Source organism: Myotis myotis, unplaced genomic scaffold (genome assembly GCF_014108235.1).
Source record: "Myotis myotis isolate mMyoMyo1 unplaced genomic scaffold, mMyoMyo1.p scaffold_m19_p_3, whole genome shotgun sequence".
Lineage (NCBI taxonomy): Eukaryota > Metazoa > Chordata > Mammalia > Chiroptera > Vespertilionidae > Myotis > Myotis myotis.
Window position 1 is genome coordinate 88,680,055 of NW_023416335.1, and position 21,374 is coordinate 88,701,428.

General features: G+C 43.3%; 1 protein-coding gene across 1 annotated transcript in view; it reads left to right on the plus strand.

Moving 5' to 3' along the window:
* Positions 1–21,374, plus strand: part of SERPINE3 (serpin family E member 3) — a 56,586-nt gene that overhangs the window by 11,739 nt on the left and 23,473 nt on the right. Inside the window, 2 exon segments of the mRNA XM_036298921.1 lie at positions 74–266; positions 20,678–20,778. Of these exon segments, the coding sequence (XP_036154814.1) occupies positions 74–266; positions 20,678–20,778 (294 nt within the window).

The following is a 21,374-nucleotide window of genomic DNA, read 5'->3' on the forward strand; positions in this document are numbered from 1 at the left end:
AGGGTCTGGCACTATTTGGTTCCCTGGCTACTGGGGCAGATCTAAACCCCCGTCCACTGAACTTCCAGGCCAGTTCAGGACCCTGTGGGCCATCAGGTGGGAGTGCTGGGGCTGCCTTACCTGGGAAGTGCAGGGAGTCTACTCCTGGTGTTGCCATGTGACACAGACACCCCACTGAGCCACACTGAGGCACACCTCACAGCCAGCATTATCCACGTCTGGACCTCTAGTCTGAGGAGAGCCAGGATGGAAGTGTTCCTGCCCAGGTAAGCAGCTGTGTTATTGTTGTAGGGGGCTCTGCAGCCTGATCCAATTGGTCAGGCTTGGATTAGAGAACCCAGGTGGTCTCACTCGAGGGTGTATCCTTAAACATTTGGCCAACTTGTCTAATGTACCCCTAGAGGTTAGGCTAAGGAGGAGTCACCCTAGAGTTTGGGTCTATTTCAGAGTCATTGCTGACTAGCTCATAACACAGGCTGAAAGGAACTACTTTCCTGGGGTCTTCTCAAGAAGAGCTGCCATACCTTCATAGGGCAAGACTGGAGCCCCCAGACCCTCACTCCAGCTTCATGCCACAGTTGGTTTTCTGGGCAGGGAAAGAAGGTCAGTGCAATTACATTGCAAGCACGTATCCTAAATCTTATCACATCCTAAGAGTACACAGCTGTAATTTTTCCAAAACAAAAGGGGTAAGATAGCTTATGTAACTGAAATACAGATATAATTCTAATCAGCAGGCAAATTAAGGCATAAAAATTTAAGACTAAGGTTTCTTTCTTTCATCTCTAAGTAAACTGAGGTGAGCCTTTCTTGAAGAAAACCATATAGGTAAAAATGCAAACTGTTAAAAAGTTAAGTGATAGTGCTAGATTTTGCTTTTCTAAAGCAAAACCTATTTGTAAAACTTATTCTTGTAAAGCAAAAGATTCCTCATTCAGCATCTTTAAATGATAAACTTCTCCATTATATTTGAAATCAGAGTAAATTTATAATGAGTTTGAAGATCAGCATGAAGTGAAGCCTGTTGTCTGAGGGTTCATTTTCAGCACGTGGATTCTTCATGCTCCTTCCCACTGGCCACTTGGGCCTCCTCTACGGACCAGGCACTCAGCCATGCTGAGCCAGAGGCCGTGGCCGTGCTCCCTTGAGGAGTTAAAAATAAGTTAAAAAAAAAAAAGTCCAGGCACTGGCATAAAAACACCCAAAGAGAGACCCAGTAAGTTAAAGACCAAAGTCTAAAGTGGTATCTGGCATAGCGAGGGCAGAAGAGCTACCATACCTTCACTGGGCCAGACTGAAGACTTAAGATAAAGCCTATCTCTCCAAACCAAATATTTGGATCCCAAATCAAAACACAAAGACTGGGTATTTCCACAGATCTCTCTGGCATACAGCAAAAGCAATGCTAATCTTGTTGTTATCCTATCTAATAAAAGAGAAACATGGTAATTAGCATACGTCTGCTACCCTTCCCATTGGCTAATCAGCGAGATATGCAAATTAACTGCCAGCCAAGATGGCGGCCAGCAGCCAGGCAGCTTGAAACTAACATGAGGCTTGCTTGCTTCAGTGACGGAGGAAACCAACATTCCCCGCCTGCCTTGCCGGCCTCTGAACTTGCAGTTTGAAACATTGTTACAAATATAGAAGCTAAACAAAACCCCAGAAACCTGCTTTCAGCCCGCCGGGCTGGAGTTGATACAGTGTTTCAATAATAGAACCCAAACAAATCAGATACCTGCTTTCAGCAGCAGAGGCCTCAGAGCTGGAGCCAGAGATAAAGCTGGCCTAGAATAAAAAAAGAAAAAGAAAAAAAGGAGCAGTTGGGAGCTTCAGTCACCCATCAGCCTGAAAACAGCCCTCAGCCCCTCACCCAGACGGGCAAGGCACCCCAGTGGGGAACCCCACCCTGAAGGGTGTGTGACCAGCTGCAAACAGCCATCATCCCCTCACCCAGGCTGGCCAGGCACCCCAGTGGGGACCCCCACCCTGATCCAGGACACCCTTCAGGGCAAACCAGCTGGCCCCCACCCGTGCACCAGGCCTCTATCCTACATAGTAAAAGGGTAATATGCCTCCCAGCACCGGGATCAGCGGAGCCGCGAGGCCTCCCAGCACTGGGATCAGCGGAGCTGAGAGGCCTCCTGGCACCAGGATCAGTGTGACAGGGGGCAGCGCCCAAACCCCCTGATTGCCCTGCGGTTTTGTGTGTGACAGGGGGCGGGGTCACAACCTCCCTATCCGCCCTGCTCTGTTCATGACAGGGGAAGGCGCCCCAACCCCTTTATCAGCCCTGCTCTGTGCCTGATGGGGGGAGCTCCCCAACCCCCTGATCACCCTGCGGCTCTGTATGTGACAGGGTGCGGCGCCCCAACCCCCCCCTGATCAGCCCTGCTCTGTGTGTGACAGCGGGCAGTGCCCTAACCCCCCCCCCCATGGGCCCTGCTCTGTGTGTGATGGGGGAGAGCCATAACCTCCCCATCGGCCCTGCCCTGAGTGTGACAGTGGCGGCGCCCCAACCCCCTGATCGGCCCTGCTCTGTGCGTGACAGGGGGAAGCGCCCCAACCCCCTGATTGGCCCTGCTCTGTGTGTGACAGGGGGTGGCGCCGCAATCTCCCCGTCAACCCTGCCTTGAGTGTGACAGGGGGCGGTGCCCCAACCCCCCAATTGGCCCTACCCTGAGTGTGACTGAGGGTGGCATCGCAACCTCCCAATTCCCCCTGCTCTGTGCATGACAGGGGGTGGCCCCCCAACTCCCTAATTGGACCTGCTCAGAGCCAACCAGGGGCTGCACCTAAGGATTGGGCCTGCCCTCTGCCACCCAGGAGCAGGCCTAAGCCAGCAGGTCATTATCTCCCGAGGGGTCCCAGACTGTGAGAGGGCACAGGCGGGGCTGCGGGACCTTCCCTCCCCACCGATTGCACAAATTTTTGTGCACCAGGCCTCTAGTATTTAATAAAAGCTCAGTGAAGGAAGAGGAGCTTTCCATGTTAAGAGTAGAAAGAAGAGAAACTAAGATGGCGGCATAGATAAACACCGGGAAATTGCTGCCTCCCACAACAACTTCAAAAATACAACAAAAAGACAAAACGGACATCATCCAGAACTACAGTAAGGCTGGCTGAGTGGAAATTCTACAACTAGAAGGAAAGAAAAGCACACTGAGTCTCAGAGGAGCTGTGGAAGTAAAGTGCAGAGGTACGGAGGCTCGCGCGTGCGGAAAGGGGCTGGCACCTGAGGACGCGGCTGTCTTTTTGAATCGGGAGGGAGTCACAAGCTCCCGACTGCTCTGAACTCTGGTTCCAGGAAGTTTCTGGGGACCCAGGACTCATACGGGGAGAAACTGGACTGTCTGGCAGCAGGCAGAACTCGGAACTTGAGGGCGGCTTTCTCTCAGAGGTGCTTGCAGAAATTACCGGGACACTGAGATGCGCGGCCCCTTAGGGCAGGGCTGATAATCCGCCATAGCTGCTTGCTCCGCCCTTTGATTCCCTGAGACCCCGCCCCACCCAGGCTGCAGCAGAGGCTTTTGCATATGAATGCCCTGGCCCTTTGCAACCAGAAAATTACCTAACTGCAGCTGGGCCAGACAGACCCAGAACTTCCAAGAGAAGGCCCAAGGCCCCACAGCGGCTTGCATTGCTTCACAGCTGGACCTCATCAGGGAACCTCCAAACTCCAAAAAAGGAAGGGAAATCTGCAGTTCTCTTCATGGCTCCTGCTGTGTAACCTCAGGCAGAGGCTAAATTAGCACCTCCTTAGATCCAAGAGCCAGTGTACCCAGTGGTCAGAGGGGGACCATCCAGATTACAACTCCTCAGATCCATAAGGGACACACTCAGGGCACAGACTCAGTGAGCACCAAAACCCCACTGAAGCAAGTCTTGCCCCAGAAGGGTGTCTTCAGCACAGAAGTTCTCCCACTGCAGACACAGCTGATTCTCACTGCCAATTGGCCTGGAGGTCAATTCCTCCCAGTGATCCTACAACAATCAAGGCATAACTACAATAAGACTGTGCAAAAAGCCCACAAGGGGGTACACCAAGAGTGTCCACCTCAGGTAACTGGGGAGGCTGAGCCACTGGGCCCTACAGGACACCTAGCACACAAAACCACTCTACCAACACAGGGAAGTATAAAAAATGCGGAGACAAAGAAACAGGTCACAAATGACAGAAATGGAGGAAAGCAAATGACTGGATATAGAGTTCAAGGCCACGTTTATAAGGTTTTTCAAGAATTTTATGGAAACCGCCGATAAATTTAGTGAGACCCTGGAGGATATGAAAAAAGACCAACTAGAAATTAAGCATACACTGACTGAAATAAAGAATAATATACAGAGATCCAACAGCAGACAAGAGGATCCCAAGAATCAAGTCAAAGATTTGAAATACAAAGAAACAAAAAATACCCAACCGAAAATGAAAAAAGAAAAAAGATTCCAAAAATATGAAGATAGTGTAAGGAGCCTCTGGGACAACTTCAAGCGTACCAACATCAGAATTATAGGGGTACCAGAAGAAGAGAGAGAGCAAGATATTGAAAACCTATTTGAAGAAATAATGACAGAAAACTTCCCCTACCTGGTCAAAGAAATAGACTTACAAGTCCAGGAAGCGCAGAGAACCCCAAACAAAAGGAACCCAAAGAGGACCACACCAAGACACATCATCATTAAAATGCCAAGAGCAAAAGACAAAGAGAGAGTCTTAAAAGCAGCAAGAGAAAGACAGTCAGTTACCTACAAGGGAGTACCCATACGACTGTCAGCTGATTTCTCAACAGAAACCATGCAAGCTAGAAGAGAGTGGCAAGAAATATTCAAAGTGATGAATGCCAAGAACCTACAACCAAGATTACTTTATCCAGCAAAGCTATCATTCAGAATAGAAGGTCAGATAAAGAGCTTCACAGATAAGAAAAAGCTAAAGGAGTTCATCACCACCAAACCAGCATTATATGAAATGCTGAAAGGTCTTCTTTAAGAAGAGGAAGAAGAAAAAGGAACTCTTACCATTTGCTACAGCATGGATGGAACTGGAGAGCGGATAAATACCACATGATCTCACTCATTTGTGGAATATAATGAACAACATAAACTGATGAACAAGGACTGATCCAGAGACGGAGAGGCATTGAATGGACTGTCAGGCCTTGGAGGGAAGGTAGGAGATGGTGGGGGTAAGGGGGAAAGATCAACCAAAGGACTTATATGCAAGGATATAGGCCTAACCAATGGACACGGACAACCAGGGGGGGGGGGGGGTGAGGGCATGAGTGGGGGGTGGGGGGTGGGTAGAGGGTAACGTGCGGATAAGGACACATATATAATATCTTAATCAATAAATAAAAAAAAAAGAGTAGAAAGAAGAAATTTTTCAAAATGGTGGTGGAGTAAGTGGAAGCTACACTGACACTTTCCCAGGAGGTAAAAGACTTGTACTTAGGACATTGAGACAGAAGAAGATGTAAGCAAGTGGAAGAATATACCGTGTTCATGGATTGGTAGAATTAACATCATTAAAATGTCTTGGGGAGAGAGGCTCTTCCTTTCCGCCTGGCCACAGCCATCAGGTAAACCAAGATTGGCGCTTACAGGTACATCCAAGAGCCAGGGAGGAAGAAACATCCGATGTACTGCGCTTCCTTCTCCGGGTGCGCTGCTGGCAGTACCGCCAGCTCTCCGCGCTCTTCAGGGCCCCCGCCCCACATGGCTGGACAAAGCGCGCAGCTGGGCTACAAGGCCAAGCAAGGTTAGGTCATATATCGGATTCGTGTGCGCCGTGGTGGCCGCGAATGCCCTGTTCCTAAGGGTGCGACCTACGGCCAGCCTGTCCATCACGGTGTTAACCAGCTGGAGTTTGCTGGAAGTCTTCAGTCTGTTGCAGAAGAGTATGCTGGACAGGGCTTGTGGACTGGTCTGTGATCTGGACTTATTTTTTTTTTTAACTTATTTTTAACTCCTCAAGGGAACATGGCCAAGGCCTCTGGCTCAGCGTGGCTGAGTGCCTGGTCCGTAGAGGAGGCCAAAGTGGCCCTCCCCCTCCCCCTCCCCCTCCCTCTCCCCTTCTCCTGTGGGGCTCTGAGAGTCCTGAATTCTTACTGGGTTGGTGAAGATTCCACGTACAAATTTTTTTGAGGTTATTCTCATTGATCCATTCCATAAAGCTATCAGAAGAAATCCTGACACCCAGTGGATCACCAGACCAGTCCACAAGCACAGGGAGATGCGAGGGCTGACATCTGCGGGCGCAAGAGCCGTGGCCTTGGGAAGAGCCACAAGTTCCACCGCACTATCGGTGGTTCCCACCGTGCAGCTTGGAGAAGGTGCAATACCCTCCAGCTCCACCGTTACTGCTAATATAAGTAATGTTTATAAAATTCTTACCTAATAAACAATTTAGGACAAAAAAATAAAATAAAATGTCCATACCACCCAAAGCAATATACAGAGTCAATGCAATCCCTATTAAAATATCAATGACACATTTCACAGATCTAGAACAAATACTCCAAAAATTTATATGGAACCAAAAAAGACCCCAAATAGCCACAGCAATCTTGAGAAAGAAGAACAAAGTTGGAGGGATCACAATACCAAATATCAAGTTATACTACAAAGCCACTGTGCTCAAAACTGCCTGGTACTGGCACAAGTACAGGCATGTAGATCAATGGAACAGAATAGAGAACTCAGAAATCAACCCAAGCCATTACACTCAACTAATATTTGACAAAGGAGGCAAGAGAATACAATGGAGCCAAGACAGCCTCTTCAATAGATGATGTTGGGAAAATTGGAGAGATATATACCAAAAAAAAGAAAAAAAGAAAAAAAGAAAAAAAGAAACTAGATCACCAACTTACACCATACTCAAGAATAAACTCAAAATGGATAAAGGACTTAAATGTAAGCCGTGAAACCATAAAAAGAAGAAACCATAGGCAGCAAAATCTCAGACATCTTGTAGCAATATGTTTATAGATACATCTCCTAGGGCAGTGGTCGGCAAATGGAGGCTCATGAGCCACATGCAGCTCTTTGGCCCCTTGAGTGTGGCTCTTCCACAAAATCCCATATGCGGGCGCGCACGTACAGTGCGATTGAAACTTCGTGGCCCATGCGCAGAAGTCAATATTTTGTGGAAGAGCCACACTCAAGGGGCCAAAGAGACGGATGTGGCTCGTGAGCCGCAGTTTGCCGACCAGGGTCCTAGGGTAAAAGAAACTAAGGAGAATATAAACATAAAAACAAAAAGTGTCTGCACACCAAAAGAAACCATTAATAAAACAAAAGGGAGCCCTCCAGGAGAACATACCAGCATTTGGTAATGATACATCTGATAAAGGGGTAATATCCAAAATACATAAGGAACTCATACAACCTAACAAAAGGAAGACAACCTAATTAACAAATGGGCAAAGGAACTAGAGAGACATGGACATACAGATGACCAAGAAACATGTGAAAAAATGCTCAGTCTCTGATCATCAGAGAGATGCAAATTAAAAGGACAATGAGGTTTCACCTCACACCTGTCAAAATGACTACCATCAGCAAATCAACAAATGACAAGTGCTGGTGAGGATGTGGAGAAAAGGAAACCCTAGTACATTACTGATGGGAATACAGACTGGTGCAGCCATTATGAAAAATAGTATGGAGTTTCCTCAAAAATTAAGTATGAAACTGCCATTTGACCCAATGATTCCACTTCTAGGAATATATCCTAGAGACCCGAAACACCAATTGTAAAGAATATATACACCCCTATGTTCATAGCAGCACAATTACAATAGCTAAGATCTGAAAACAGTCTAAGTGCCCATCAGTAAGTGAATGGATAAAAAAGCTGTGGTACATTTACACCGTGGAATAATATGCAGAGAAGAAAAAAAAAAGGATCTTTTACCCTTTGAGGCAGTATGGAGGGACCTAGAGAGTATTATGCTAAGCAAAATAAGCCAGTCAGAGATAGCCAAGTATTACATGATCTCACTCATATGTGGAATCTAATGAACAAAATGAACTGATGAACAAAATAGATCCAGAGACATAGAAGCATAGAACAGACTGTGGAATCTCAGAAGGAAGGTGAGGGAGGGAGGGAAAGTGGGTGGGTAGGAAGAAATCAACCAAAGAACTTGTATGCATAGATGCATAACGCATGGACACAGACAATAGGGTGATGAAGACCTGGGGCAGGGGTTGGGGGGTTGAAGCAGGCTAGAGGAGGTCAATTGGGGGTGGGAGAAGGAGACATGTGTAATACTTTCAACAATATATTTTTTTTAAATAGAGAGAAATGCAACCTGGTGCAGAAATTTGCCACAGTCTTTCTAGAATTAGGAGACAGATAGCTGACTTCATCCTGGAGCAGCTGATGTAAGGAAGAGGCCTCAAGGAAATGCCCACCTCCATTGAGAACTCTCCACTGTCATAGATTCTGCCTTCAGGACTTCCAAACTTAAGGAATAACCCTGAAAAACACTGAAGAACAGGGAAGGGATGAGAAAGCAGAGATCATAGTAACACAAGTATTAGTTAATACTTGACCTCACTCTAATAACTTTTATTTTAATCTCCTTGAGATATCAAGGCTGCTGTCTAAGAAGAGTAGTTTTTAGAAAAATTAGGCTAGTTTAGGCACAAAACTCACCATTTTTAAAAATAGCTTTCAATCCTGTAGGGAATAAGTAGAGAAAGAAATAAAACTGCCAGCACCGGTTTGGCTCAGTGGATAGAGCGTCGGCCTGCGGACTGAGGGGTCCCAGGTTTGATTCCGGTCAAGGGCATGTACCTTGGTTGCAGGCACATCCCCAGTAGGGGGCGTGCAGGAGGCAGCTGATTGATGTTTCTCTCTCATCGATGTTTCTAACTCTCTATCGCTGTCCCTTCCTCTCTGTAAAAAAATCAATAAAATATATTTTTTAAAAAAATTAAAAAAAGAAAGAAAACTATTTTAGGTCTAGATTTGGGTATAAACCTTTGGACCATGGTAGACACAAGTCAGCTTTTGGGCAAGAATTTACCTCTAGCTCCATAAATAATTTATTCACCTAAAGTCTAAAGTGAGCCTGTATTTTTTATTTAACAAGAGCAAAGTCTTCTGAACACTGTGGGTAGCAATGCAAAAATTGTGTGGTGATGAGACATGCCTTTGTGTTAAACATCACCAAACAGGCTGTCCCAAGTAGATCCCGGGAAAGGATCTGAGGTATTTATCTAAGGCAGTGATTCTCAACCTTCCTAATGCCATGACCCTTTAATACAGTTCCTCATGTTGTGGTGACCCCCAACCATAAAATTATTTTCGTTTCTACTTCATAACTGTAATTTTGCTACTTTTTGAACCGTAATGTAAATATCTGATATGCGGGATGCATTTTCATTGTTACAAATTGAACATAATTAAAACATAGTGATTAATCACAAAAACAATATGTAATTATATATGTGTTATCCGATGGTCTTAGGCGACCCCTGTGAAAGGGTCGTTCGACCCCCAAAGGTTGAGAACCGCTGATCTAAGGCGTCCCTTGAGATAAACTTAAACCGTGGAGGTGTTGGGACATTCAAGTAGTTGCTAGCGAAGAGGCTGCTCTATGCAAGCAGGACCAAGGGCAGGCCTAGGACCGAAAAGACCAGAAGCTTTAATTTCAGTTTTAAGGGTACACAAAAAGATTCAACTATCTGCCAGAGGAATTACACAACATGAAACATATGCAATTGCAAATCACACAACACTTTATTACTCACAAAAGTTCCTGATGCTGTGGGTACAGGCTTGATGGGATCCCAGTGGTGCTGTCCTCTGGGGTTCGGTCCCAATGCAGGGGGCCAGCGTTCCTCAGCCAAGAGATTGGTCACATCTCGATCTGGAGGTACTAGCTGTTCTTCTGTTGTCTGGCAGAGAGAGGAGCATGGAACAGCGTTGCTTGCCAGACTGGCAAAAGGACGTGCCTTTGTGGTGGTCTCGACAGGCGAGCACTGTTGGCTGGTCAGGACCCACTTTTAAAGCCTGTTTCGTACCCGCAGCAGTCCAAGTGCCTATCAATGAATTACATCAATGCACACATGTTAATCTTAAACAGGGTGAGGGGCCACATGTGGTTATCTAGGGAGAGTACATCACTCACTCAAATGATTATCTTAGCAAGTCACTCTAAGTCAGTAATCAAAGTTCAAATCCTTATCTATGGGATACACACGATTCAGGCAGTGGGAAATGTGTCAATATCACACTCTAGGTTTCAGGAAAGTTAACTCAAACATTTTTAAACCTTTTTAAAATTTTTATTTATTTTTTAATTTAATTTTGTTTTATTTCTTAAAGTATTACAAAGAGTATTACACATGTCTCCTCCCCCCCCCCCCAACCCTTGACATTCCCCCGGCCTCCCCCAACCCCCCAGTGTCTTGTGTCCATTGGTTATTCTTATATGCATCCATACAAGTCCTTCGGTTGATCTCCTACCCACCCCCCCTCCCAACCCTCCCCAGGTTTCCCACTGTAGTTTGACAGTCTGTTCAATGCTGCTCTGCCTCTGTATCCATTTTTGTTCATCAGTCTATAATGGTCCTTATTATCCATAAATGAGTGAGATCATGTGGTATTTTTCTCGGCTTCCCAGGGGCTGTCCCAGCCTCACAGGGGCCGTTCCAACCTCACTGGGGCCGTTTAACATTTTAGACATTTTTAAGCTTTTTTAAACATTTCTGTATTTTACTACAACAAGGGAAGAAGTAAATTGTCAATGAATTGTGATGTCTAGCTTCCAATGTAATCTTTTATTTAGAAAAAATAAAATAAAATAAAATGTATACAAACTATTAGTCTTCATTAGGAACATCAGCATACCAAAAGAATAATCAAGAAAACCAACAATGCTGTTAACATGGGTCATTTATATCCAAAATGAAGTAATGCCCCATAAGACAGACTAATAATGTCAAATATATAATTGTTACATGAATAAAACACTTACTTATTAGTTCAACATAGTAGGAACCTAAGCATGAACATTGTTTTTCTAACATTAGAAGTGATATATGTATTTTTAAGATTCACCAGATCTCATCGATCCAGAATGAGTTTTGCCCTTCCTTCTAGGAGCTGCTGATCATCATGGTATATGGCTTGTGTTTTTTACTAAGGAAGTTTTCTTTTTTTTAATTGAGATATAATTCACATGCCATACAATTTATTCTTTTTAAATGTACAATTCAGAGTTTTTTAGCATATTGTCAAAGTTGTACAACCATCACCACTATCTAATTCCAAAACATTTTCATCACCTCAAGAAGAAACTCCAAACCCAACAGCAGTCACTCGCATTCCCCCTCTTTCATAGCCCTAGGCAACAACTAATCTACTTTCTGTCTCTATGAATTTGTCTATTCTGGACATTTCATAGAAATTAAATCATATAATATGTGGCCTTTTGTGACAACTGGCTTCTTTCACTTAACATGTAGATGACATGGGATGTCCACTTTCACCCTCTTATTCAACATAGTACTGGAAGTCCTAGCCACAGCATCAGTTTTTTCAAGGTTTATCCTTATTGTAGCATATATCAGAACTCCATTCTTTTTATAACTGAATTAGAGGCCTGGTGTACGAATTCCTGCCCGGGTGGGGTCCCTCTGCCTGGCTGGCGATCCGGGCCGATGTGTTTTATTCATGTAACAATTATATATTTGACATTATTAGTCTGTCTTATGGGGCATTACTTCATTTTGGATGAAGTAGTTATACACTTAAAATGGCAATCCGGACTGGCCGGCGGGGGGGAGGGACCGCAGAAGGTTGGTCTGCTGTGGGAGGTTGACTGTGGGAGCGCACTGACCACCAGGGGGCAGCTCCTGCGTTGACCGTCTGCCCCCTGGTAGTCAGTGTGCGTCATAGCAACCAGTCAACCAGTTGTAATTGTTGCTTAGGCTTTTATATAGAGAGATAATATTCCATTATATGGATATACTACATTTTGTTTAGCCTTCCATCAGTTTATAAACATTTAGGTGCCAAGACACTTTGGGCTTGTTTCCATTTTTTGGCCTCTATGTGCACATTTTTTTTTTTGTGGATATATATTTTCAATTATCTTGGGTATATACCTATGAATGGAATTACAGGATCAAGAGTTAACTCCACATTTTCCATTTTGAGGAACTACCAGACAAGTTCACTAAGGAGCTGCACTATTTTACAGTCACCAGCGAATATGAGGGTCCCAGTTTTTCCATACCAATGTTAACACTTGTTGTTATCTTTTTTTTTTAAGTCCCTCTTCATGTTCAATGGTACAGAGTTTGTGTTTGGCATTATAAAAAGTTCTCAAGTGATTAGTGGTGATGGTTGGACAACAACGTGAATGCACTTAATGCCACCGAATTATACACTTAAAATGGTAAATTTTATGTTGTATATAGTTTACTACAATTTTTTAAAAGTTCTTTGTGGAGGGAGTTCAGGGGTTATCAGGCACCGCGGAAGCTACTGCCACCGCCTCTGCGTTTGATCATTTGCAATGTCAGGCTTTGATAACTTAAACACGGATTCCTACCAGACAAGTTATAGCATCGAAGACCGGTCACAGCAGTCCTATGACTATGGAGGAAGGGATTGAGTGCGCTGCGCATTGCCATGGAGTGTCTGGCTGTGACTACTCGCAAGGTCCGTATGTCCCTCCACACGTGATGCGGCCGCAGCAGCCATACGCCAGGCAGATTCCCAGCCAGCTCAGGCATATACTCCAACTGCTCCTCAGCCATTCCATGGAAATGGCTTTGAGGATGAACCACTTTTATTGGAAGAATTAGGTATCAATTTTGACCACATCTGGCATAAAACACTAACAGTGTTACACCCATTAAAAGTAGCAGATGGCAGCGTCACGAATGAGGCTCACCTGGCAGGAACCATGGTGTTTTGCTTTGCCTTTGGAGCCACATTGTTACTGGTAAGATTTTAATCTCAGTGTGAGATTAAAGAACAATCTTTAAACTTTCGACCAAGAGCCATTTTTGAGACTACTTTTATATCAAGTCTTTGATGTATTTTGAATACTATTGACTTGCTTGAATTGGTACCTATTCATCATATCTCCATGGGTAATAGTTATAGTATATAGAGAAATCATTTCTTGTTCCAATAAGTGGTACAAGTATTAGGGGAAAACAAAAAATAATAAATAAACAATATGCAGCTTTGTTCCTTTATCAGAATCCCTTCTTACTTTTCAGAGATTGATAAAAAATTTTAGCCTATTGGACTTTTATTTATTTTTTTAATCTTCAGACATTGGATAGTGTTTCCTTGTGATGCTGGTGGTTATTTTTCTATATATTACTTTGACTTTTAATGAATGGAAATATTAAAGAACAAGAAGTGTTAGTCCCTAACTCCCAAATCCCTAAGAATGATAAAACATATTGAAATGAAACGTTGTAAAGATAATTATTAATACTCATTTTATTTTACCTAATGTGTCTGAATTAGAAGAGATAAATGGTGTAATGAATAGCAGATGTGGTTTTTAATCAGAGCAGCTGGACATGAACTCAGTACTCCTTCTCTGACCTTGAGCTCTAATAGATAATTCTGTGCTTTCTACCTAACAAGATTGCTTGTGAGAACACTTTGAAAATTTTAAAACACTGTGCAAGTATAAGGGTTTATTACTGCTACATGAATGAATTCATCAATGAACTCAGCTGAGCCTTTTCAAACATCTACATGTTCAGTCAAGTATTTACAAATAAATATTTAGTCTCACAAAAACCCCCAGGATTTTTTTCCATTTAGCATAATTTATAGAGGAATTCTTACAATTGAGTTTTAAATGTCAAAAATCTTAACAAACCAGGAACTTTTTGAAGGCTTTCTGAAGACTGATTTTAGTAATAATGTGACATGAATATGATGATAGAATGTTTGCCTACATAGCTTGACTAATGGTACTACGCTGCAATTTACCTAGCCTTTACTGTTCTAAGTTTTTGTTTGTTTGTTTGTTTGTTTGTTTTTGGTAAAAGGACTTTATAAATCAACCAACAACTTAGAAAGAGAAAGAAAAAAAACAGTATCTTCTGTTATGTTCCTCTTGTCTAGTTGTTACTTGGTTTTCTTTTCCCCTCCTCTTTCTATAGTACCCTGGCTTCCTGCTTACCCTGCTTTCATCCCCTAGCTCCTCTAACACATATAAAAGGAATGATGAAATTATTTCCACTGTTAAAAAGATTATGGTTACATTTGCCAATGAGAATACATTGCTTTGGAGTAGTAAAAATAAAACAAACAAAAGTTCTTCATAGTGAGAAGGGAGATAGAAGACAAAGACTACTTTCCCAAATTATGAATTAAAAAGTAGGGATATTATAAAGCTTACCTTCAGGAACTGTGTGGTTATTTTTAGTTATGTTAGTTAGGGTGTATTCACCTGCTCTGCCCTGCAGCAACGCGCTCTGCTGTGCTTTGGCTTCCTCCTCAGGCTGGAGGCAAGACAACAGCTGCTCATCTGACCTCATAACTGTGTATAACAACAGCTGTAAGAAGAGAAAGTCCCCATCTTTTTTTATTGTAGCCATCCTAGTTGATGTGAAATGGTACCTCATTGTGACTTTCATTTGCATTTTCTTAATGACTAATGATGTCAAGCATCCTCTCATGTATTTGGTGGTCATTTATATACCTACTAGAAACCCGGTGCACAAAAATTTATGCACTCGGCGGGGAGCAGGGGTCCCTCAGCCCGGCCTGTGCCCTCTCGCAGTCTGGGACCTCTCGGGAGATAATGACCTACTGGCTTAGGCCTGCTCCCAGGTGGCAGAGGGCAGGCCCAATCCCTAGGTGCAGCCCCTGGTTGGGCTCAGAGCAGGGCTGATTGGGGAGTTGGGGCACCGCCCCCTGTCAGGCACAGAGCGGAACAGGAGGTTGCGATGCCACCCTCAGTCATGCTCAGGGTAGGGCCAATTGGGGGGTTTGGGCACCGCCCCCTGTCACACTCAAGACAGGGTCGATAGGGAGGTTGCAGCGCCACCCCCTGTCATGCACAGAGCAGGGCCCATCAGGGGGTTGGGGCACTGCCCCCTGTCACTCACACAGCAGGGCCCATCGGGGGGGTTGGGGCTCCGTACCCTGTCACACACAGAGCAGGGCGGATCAGGGGGTTGGTGAGCCACACCCTGTCACACACAGAGCAGGGCCGATCAGGGGGTTGGGGCACTGCCACTGTCACACTCAGGGCAGGGCCGATCAGGGGGTTGGGGAGCTCCCCTCTATCAGGCACAGAGCAGGGCTGATCAGGGGGTTGGGGCACTGCCCCCTGGCACACTGATCCTGGTGCCAGGAGGCCTCGCAGCTCCGCTGATCCCGGTGCTGGGAGGCATATTACCCTTTTACTATATAGGATAGAGGCCTGGTGCACAGGTGGGGGCTGGCTGGTTTGCCCTGAAGGGTGTCCTGGATCAGGGTGGGAGTCCCCACTGGGGTGCCTGGCCAGCCTGGATGAGGGGATGATGGCTGTTTGCATCTGGTCACACCCCCTTCAGGGTGGGGGTCCCCACTGGGGTTCCTGGCCAGTCTGGGTGAGGGGCTGAGGGCCGTTTTCAGGCTGGTGGGTGACTGAAGCTCCCAACTGCTCCTTTTTTCCTTTTTTTTTTTAAATTCTTGGATTTATGGCTGTCTCTGGAGCTGAGAGCCTGCTTTAGCTGTGAGACCTCGCTGCTGAAAGCAGGTTTCTGGCTTTGTTTACTTTCTGTATTTGAAACTTTGTTGCGACTCCAGCTCTGAGATCCTGGCTGACTGAAAACAGGTTTCTGGGGTTTTGTTTAGCTTCTATATTTGTAACAATGTTTCTTAGCAGCTCAGAGCCCAGCAGTGGCAGGCGGGGAACGTTGGAGTCCTCAGTCACTGAAGCAAGCAAGCCTCCTGTTCATGTCAGTAGCCTGGCTGCCGGCCACCATCTTGGCTGGCAGTTAATTTGCATATCGTCCTGATTAGCCAATGGGAAGGGTAGCAGATGTACAGCTAATTACCATGTTTCTCTTTTATAAGATAGGATTTGGAAAAATACTATTTCAATCCATTGTCCATTTTTAAATTGGTTATTTGTCTTTTTATTGTTGAGTTATAATAGTTCTTTATATATTCTGGATACTAGTTCCCTATCAGATATGTAATTTGTAAATATTTTCTCCCATTTTGTAGGCTGTCTTTTCACTTTCTTGTTGGTTTCTTTTTTAATTTTTTAAATATCTATTTGTATTGATTTCAGAGAGGAAGGGAGAGGGAGAGATAGAAACATCAATGATGAGGTGAATCATTGATTGGCTGCCTCCTGCACACCCCACACTGGGGATGGAGCCCGCAATCCAGGCATGTGCCCTTGACCAGAATCAAACCTGGGACCTTTTCTGCAGGCTGACACTCTATCCACTGAGCCAAACCAGCTAGAGCTCTTGTTGGTTTCTTTTGAAGCACAAAAGTTTTTTATTTTGATGAAGTTTAATTAATCTATTTTTTCTTGTGCTTTTTAAATGTAATACGTAAGAAACCATTGCTTAACCAAGGTCACAAAGATCTATGTTCTGTTTTCTAAGAGTTTTAGCTCTTATTTTAGGTTTTTGATCCATTTTGAATTAATTTTTGTATATGGTATGAGGTGGTATGAGGTAAAGGTCCAACCTCATTCATTGCATGTGGCAAACAATTGTCTCAGTGCCATTTATTGATAAATCCTACTGAATTTTCTTGGCACCCTTGTCACAATCAATTGACGATAAATGTATGGGTTTATATCTGGGCTTTAAATTCTGTTCTATAGACATAAATGTTTATACTTTTGCCAGTACCACACAGTCTTGATTACTACTTTTTTAGTATGCTTAGAATTCAGAAAATGTGAGTCCTTCAACTTTGTTCTTTTTCAAGATTGTTTTGGCTCTTCTGGGTCCCATGCATTTTCATATGAATTTTAGAATTAACTTAGTTTCTTCCAAAAAGAAAAGCAGCTGGAATTTTGTTAAGGACTGTGTAGAATCTGTAGGTCAATTTAGGGAATATTTCTTTCTAACACAATTAAGTGCCACAGTCTATGAACTCAGGATCTTTCATTTACCAATACTTTAGTTTCTTTCAATGACTTTTTTTTTAGTTTCCGTGAACAAGTTTTGCATTTCTTTTGTTAAATTTATTTCTAAGAATTTTATTCTTTTTTGATGTTATTATACATGGGATTTCAGATCGTAATTACTAGTATAATGAAACAGTTAATTTTGTATCTTGATCTTATATTCTGTCACCTTAATGAACTCACTCATTTGCTCTAATAGTTTTTTCTGTGTGTGGATTCCTTAGGATTTTCTATGTACAAGACCAAGTCATCTTGAATAGAGATAGATTTAATTCTTCCTTTCTAATCTGGGTGCATTCTATTTCTGTTTCTTTCATAATTTCCCTGTATACCCTTCAGTACAAGGTTAAATAGAAGTAGTAAACATTCTTATCTTTTTCCTGATCTTAGGGAAAAATCATTCAGTTCTTCACCATTAAGTATTATCCTAGCTGTAGATTTTTAGTAGATTCCCTTTTTCAGGTTGAAAAACTTGCATTCTATTCCAAATTTGTTGAATATGGGTTTTTTTGTGTGTGTCTATGTAAGGGTGTTGAATTCTGACAAATGCTTTTTCTGCATCTATTGAGATGATCATGTGGCCTTGTCTTTTCCTCTGTTAATATGCCATTTTTCACTGACAGATTTTTCACATGTTGAACCCACCTTGCATTCCTGGGATAAATCCCACTTGGTCATGGTATGATTTATATGTTGCTGGATTCAATTTGCTAGTATTTGTTGAGGATTTTTGCATCTATTTATAAGTAGTAATGGTCTACAGTTTTCTTATGATATTCTTGTCTATTTTTTGGTAAAAGGTATTTTTGTGTTTTTAATTCAAGATATTTTTGTAGTATTTCTTCTGGACTGGCCTTCATAGCCATACCAAAAAAAAAAAAAAATCACTCATCTTTTATAGTTGCATTTCACTTTTACTATTATGTTTAGTCACTAAAAATGATATTACAGTTTTATTATCTACAATAATCACCATACTTGATTTCAAACATCTCTTAGCAATTTCTTGACACCATTAGAAACACTAAAACCACAATAGTAACAATAAAGTGCATGAGCAATGCTGGGCATTGTTCTAAGCACTTTACAACCATTATTTCACTTCATCTTCCCAAAGCTAAGATAAAGAACTACTATTATGCTTGTTTCATAAATGAGGAAAGTGAGGTCAAAAAAGGTAAACTAACATGTCCAAGTCCCTCAGCTAGTCACAGGCTGAGCCAGGATTCAAATCCCAGCATTGGATTCCTGAGTTCATGCTCTTAACCACTATGTTTTAGCATCAAGAGTTTTTAAATTATGTATTTTAAATATTTAAGAAATTTCAGGAGAAGTAATCAAAGTTATACTTGGAAATGTCAGATTGACTTGGAGAAAGCATGTGGATCCAAAACATCCACTTATGAGAAAATCTGATACTTTTTCTCAAAATATTGATCATATTGTCTCATATGGCAATGAAGACCTTTGATAATAAATGGTCTTGTCCAGTATTTTTACTCTCTTATAAGTCCTGCATGGTTTATAGAAAAAGACCATCTAAATTCCATTTTAAACATTTTTATTTTCAAAGAAAATTGTCAGCAGTCCTCCTAAAGATACCTCAACAGTAAGATTTTAAATACCTTGCCTTTTCAGAAATACTGCAAAGTTGGTGAGCTGATTCTCCCTGCTTTCAGGACTTACTAGGAAACCAAAGATTTAACTTGCATTCCTTCCCTGCTGTGCATTGAAGGCACACACTGCACACAGCAAACATAAAAATATGTCTTATAAATTATAAACATATTAAATGAGACACTCTATCAAGTCTCAGTCAACAACTTTTCTGCATCTACTATGTGTGAGATGCCACATGGGATGCAAGGTAGCAAAATGTAGATGGCAAATTCTGCACTCAGACAGCCTCGATTTGAGTTAAGCTCCACCATGTACTCATTGTCATCTTGGGCAAGTTCCTTTAACTCTTAAGCCTCAGTTTTCTCATCTGTAAAGTGAGGATAATAATAACATAGTTACATGTACATGAAATTAAATTATATACATAAAATACTTTTCTCAGTGCCTAGCACATGATAAACACTCAGTAATTATTATTAGAAAACTAGAGTCCCAGTGCACAAAAATCTGTGCACTCAGGGGGGTCCCTCAGCCCGGCCTGTGCCTTCTCGCAATCTGGGAACCCTCGGGGGATGTCCACCTGCTGGCTTAGACCTGATCCCCAGGGGATCGGGCCTAAGCTAGCAGTCAGACATCCCTCTGGCAGCCCCGGAGCCCTCGGGGGATGTCCACTTGCCAGTGGGGAGCAGGCCTAAGCTGCAGTCGGACATCCTTAGCACTGCTGAGGAGGTGGGAGAGGCTCCCGCCACCACCGCTGTGCTGGCAACCATGAGCCTGGCTTGTGGCTGAGCAGAGCTCCCCCTGTGGGAGCGCACTGACAACCAGGGGGCATCTCCTGCACTGAGCGTCTGCCCCCTGGTGGTCAGTGTGTGTCATAGTGACCAGTCATTCCCAGTTGTTCTGCTGTTAGGGTCAATTTGCATATTACCCTTTTATTATATAGGATAGAGGCCTGGTGCACAGGTGGGGGTGGCTGGTTTGCTCTTAAGGGTGTCCCAGATCAGGGTGGGGGTCTGGTGCCTGGCCAGCCTGGGTGAGGGTGAGGGGCTGAGGGCTGTTTTCAGGCTGCCCACAGCCCCTTCAGGGTGGGGGAGTCCCGCTGGGGTGCTTGGCCAGCTTGGGTGAGGGGCGGATGGCCATTTTCAGGCTGGCCATGCCCCCTGGCGACCCAAGCTCCCAGCCTCTCCTTTTTTTCTTTTTTTTTTTTTCTGGGGTTTATTTATCTTCTATAATTGAAACTTTGTAGCCTTGAGCACCGCCCAGGGCCGGCCAGGGCAGGCCAGAAACTTGGCTTCCTCCATTGCCAGGGGCAACCCAAGCCTCCTGCTCTCTTCAACTCTGTGGCCACCGCCATCTTAGTTGGGTTAATTTGCATACTTGCTCCTGATTGGCTTGTGGGTGTGGCTTGAGCATAGTGGAGGGATGATTAATTTGCATGTTTCTCTTTTATTATATAGGATAAAAAATTCAGAGGGATAGCCTCTCTTCTCAAGTAGCTTATGATGTCATAAATAACAGTAATAGGAAGCAAAATGTTCTATACATCAAAAGAGTAGAATAAACAAAATGTAAATGAGGCTTTAATAACCAAAGGTCACCAAACAGCTGGAGAGTCAGGGATAACAATTGAATTGGGCTTAGAGGAGAGTGTAGTAATTCAAAGGCTGTCAAGGAAGATGAAGGACATCTGGAAAGAACAGCAGATGCAAATGCACAGAGGTGGGAGAGAGTCCTGTGTGACTGGATTATTCAGTGAGTAGGGTTTATGGGAAGGAGCAATAAAGGATATAGCCAGAAATGAGCCTGGAGAACCCTGACATCCAAGTTGGGGGTTTGGAGGTTATATGGTGTATATAAACATACATCAAATGAGAATTTTAAATAAAAATTGATGCTTTGTTTTTGTTTTTTAGATTTAGGGTCCAAAATCATGTCAACTTAAAAAATACTTTCATTTTTTAGGGAGTCACCGCTCTTTTTGATCCACTCAAAGCTAACTTGAAAGGAATTTCAGGTAACAACAGTTCTTTCAAGATTTTTGACATTGTGTTTGTAGGAAGTTTATCATATTTTGATTAAGGGATTCATATTATTTCTACAGAGCCCTCAGTGGTAATCAACCAGAGTTAATGTTATTTAAAAGAGTAAAGAAAGTGCTTTGCATTACATAAGTCTTGCTTCTTATAACAGTCAAATTTGGGTTAGAATTTATGGAGGATGGGTGTTTCTTGAGCCCTCTAGGTACTGTTGTCACCTTCTGAGTAAGATCAATGACCATGGGACACAGTACAACTCAACCTTCCTCTGCCCATCATGACTAGGAGATGCCAGAAACACTTGTGCAATAACACAGCTCTTCATTCTGACCTCCCACTGTCATGCCAGCCTCACAATCACCTTTTGTTTCTCCCTCCCTTCTTGTACCTATTCTGTCCTCTTCTAATGAACTAACCTGAAACTTTCCCTTATCCATCCAACTTCCTTTCTTCAAATTATGCCTGCACCTGTAACCTTGCCCTAAAATTAACTCCTTCTCAGAGTCCATATTAGATTTCTTTGTCCATAGCAGACATGCTACTACTAATCAAGAGGAGCTGTGTTTGCTTATGT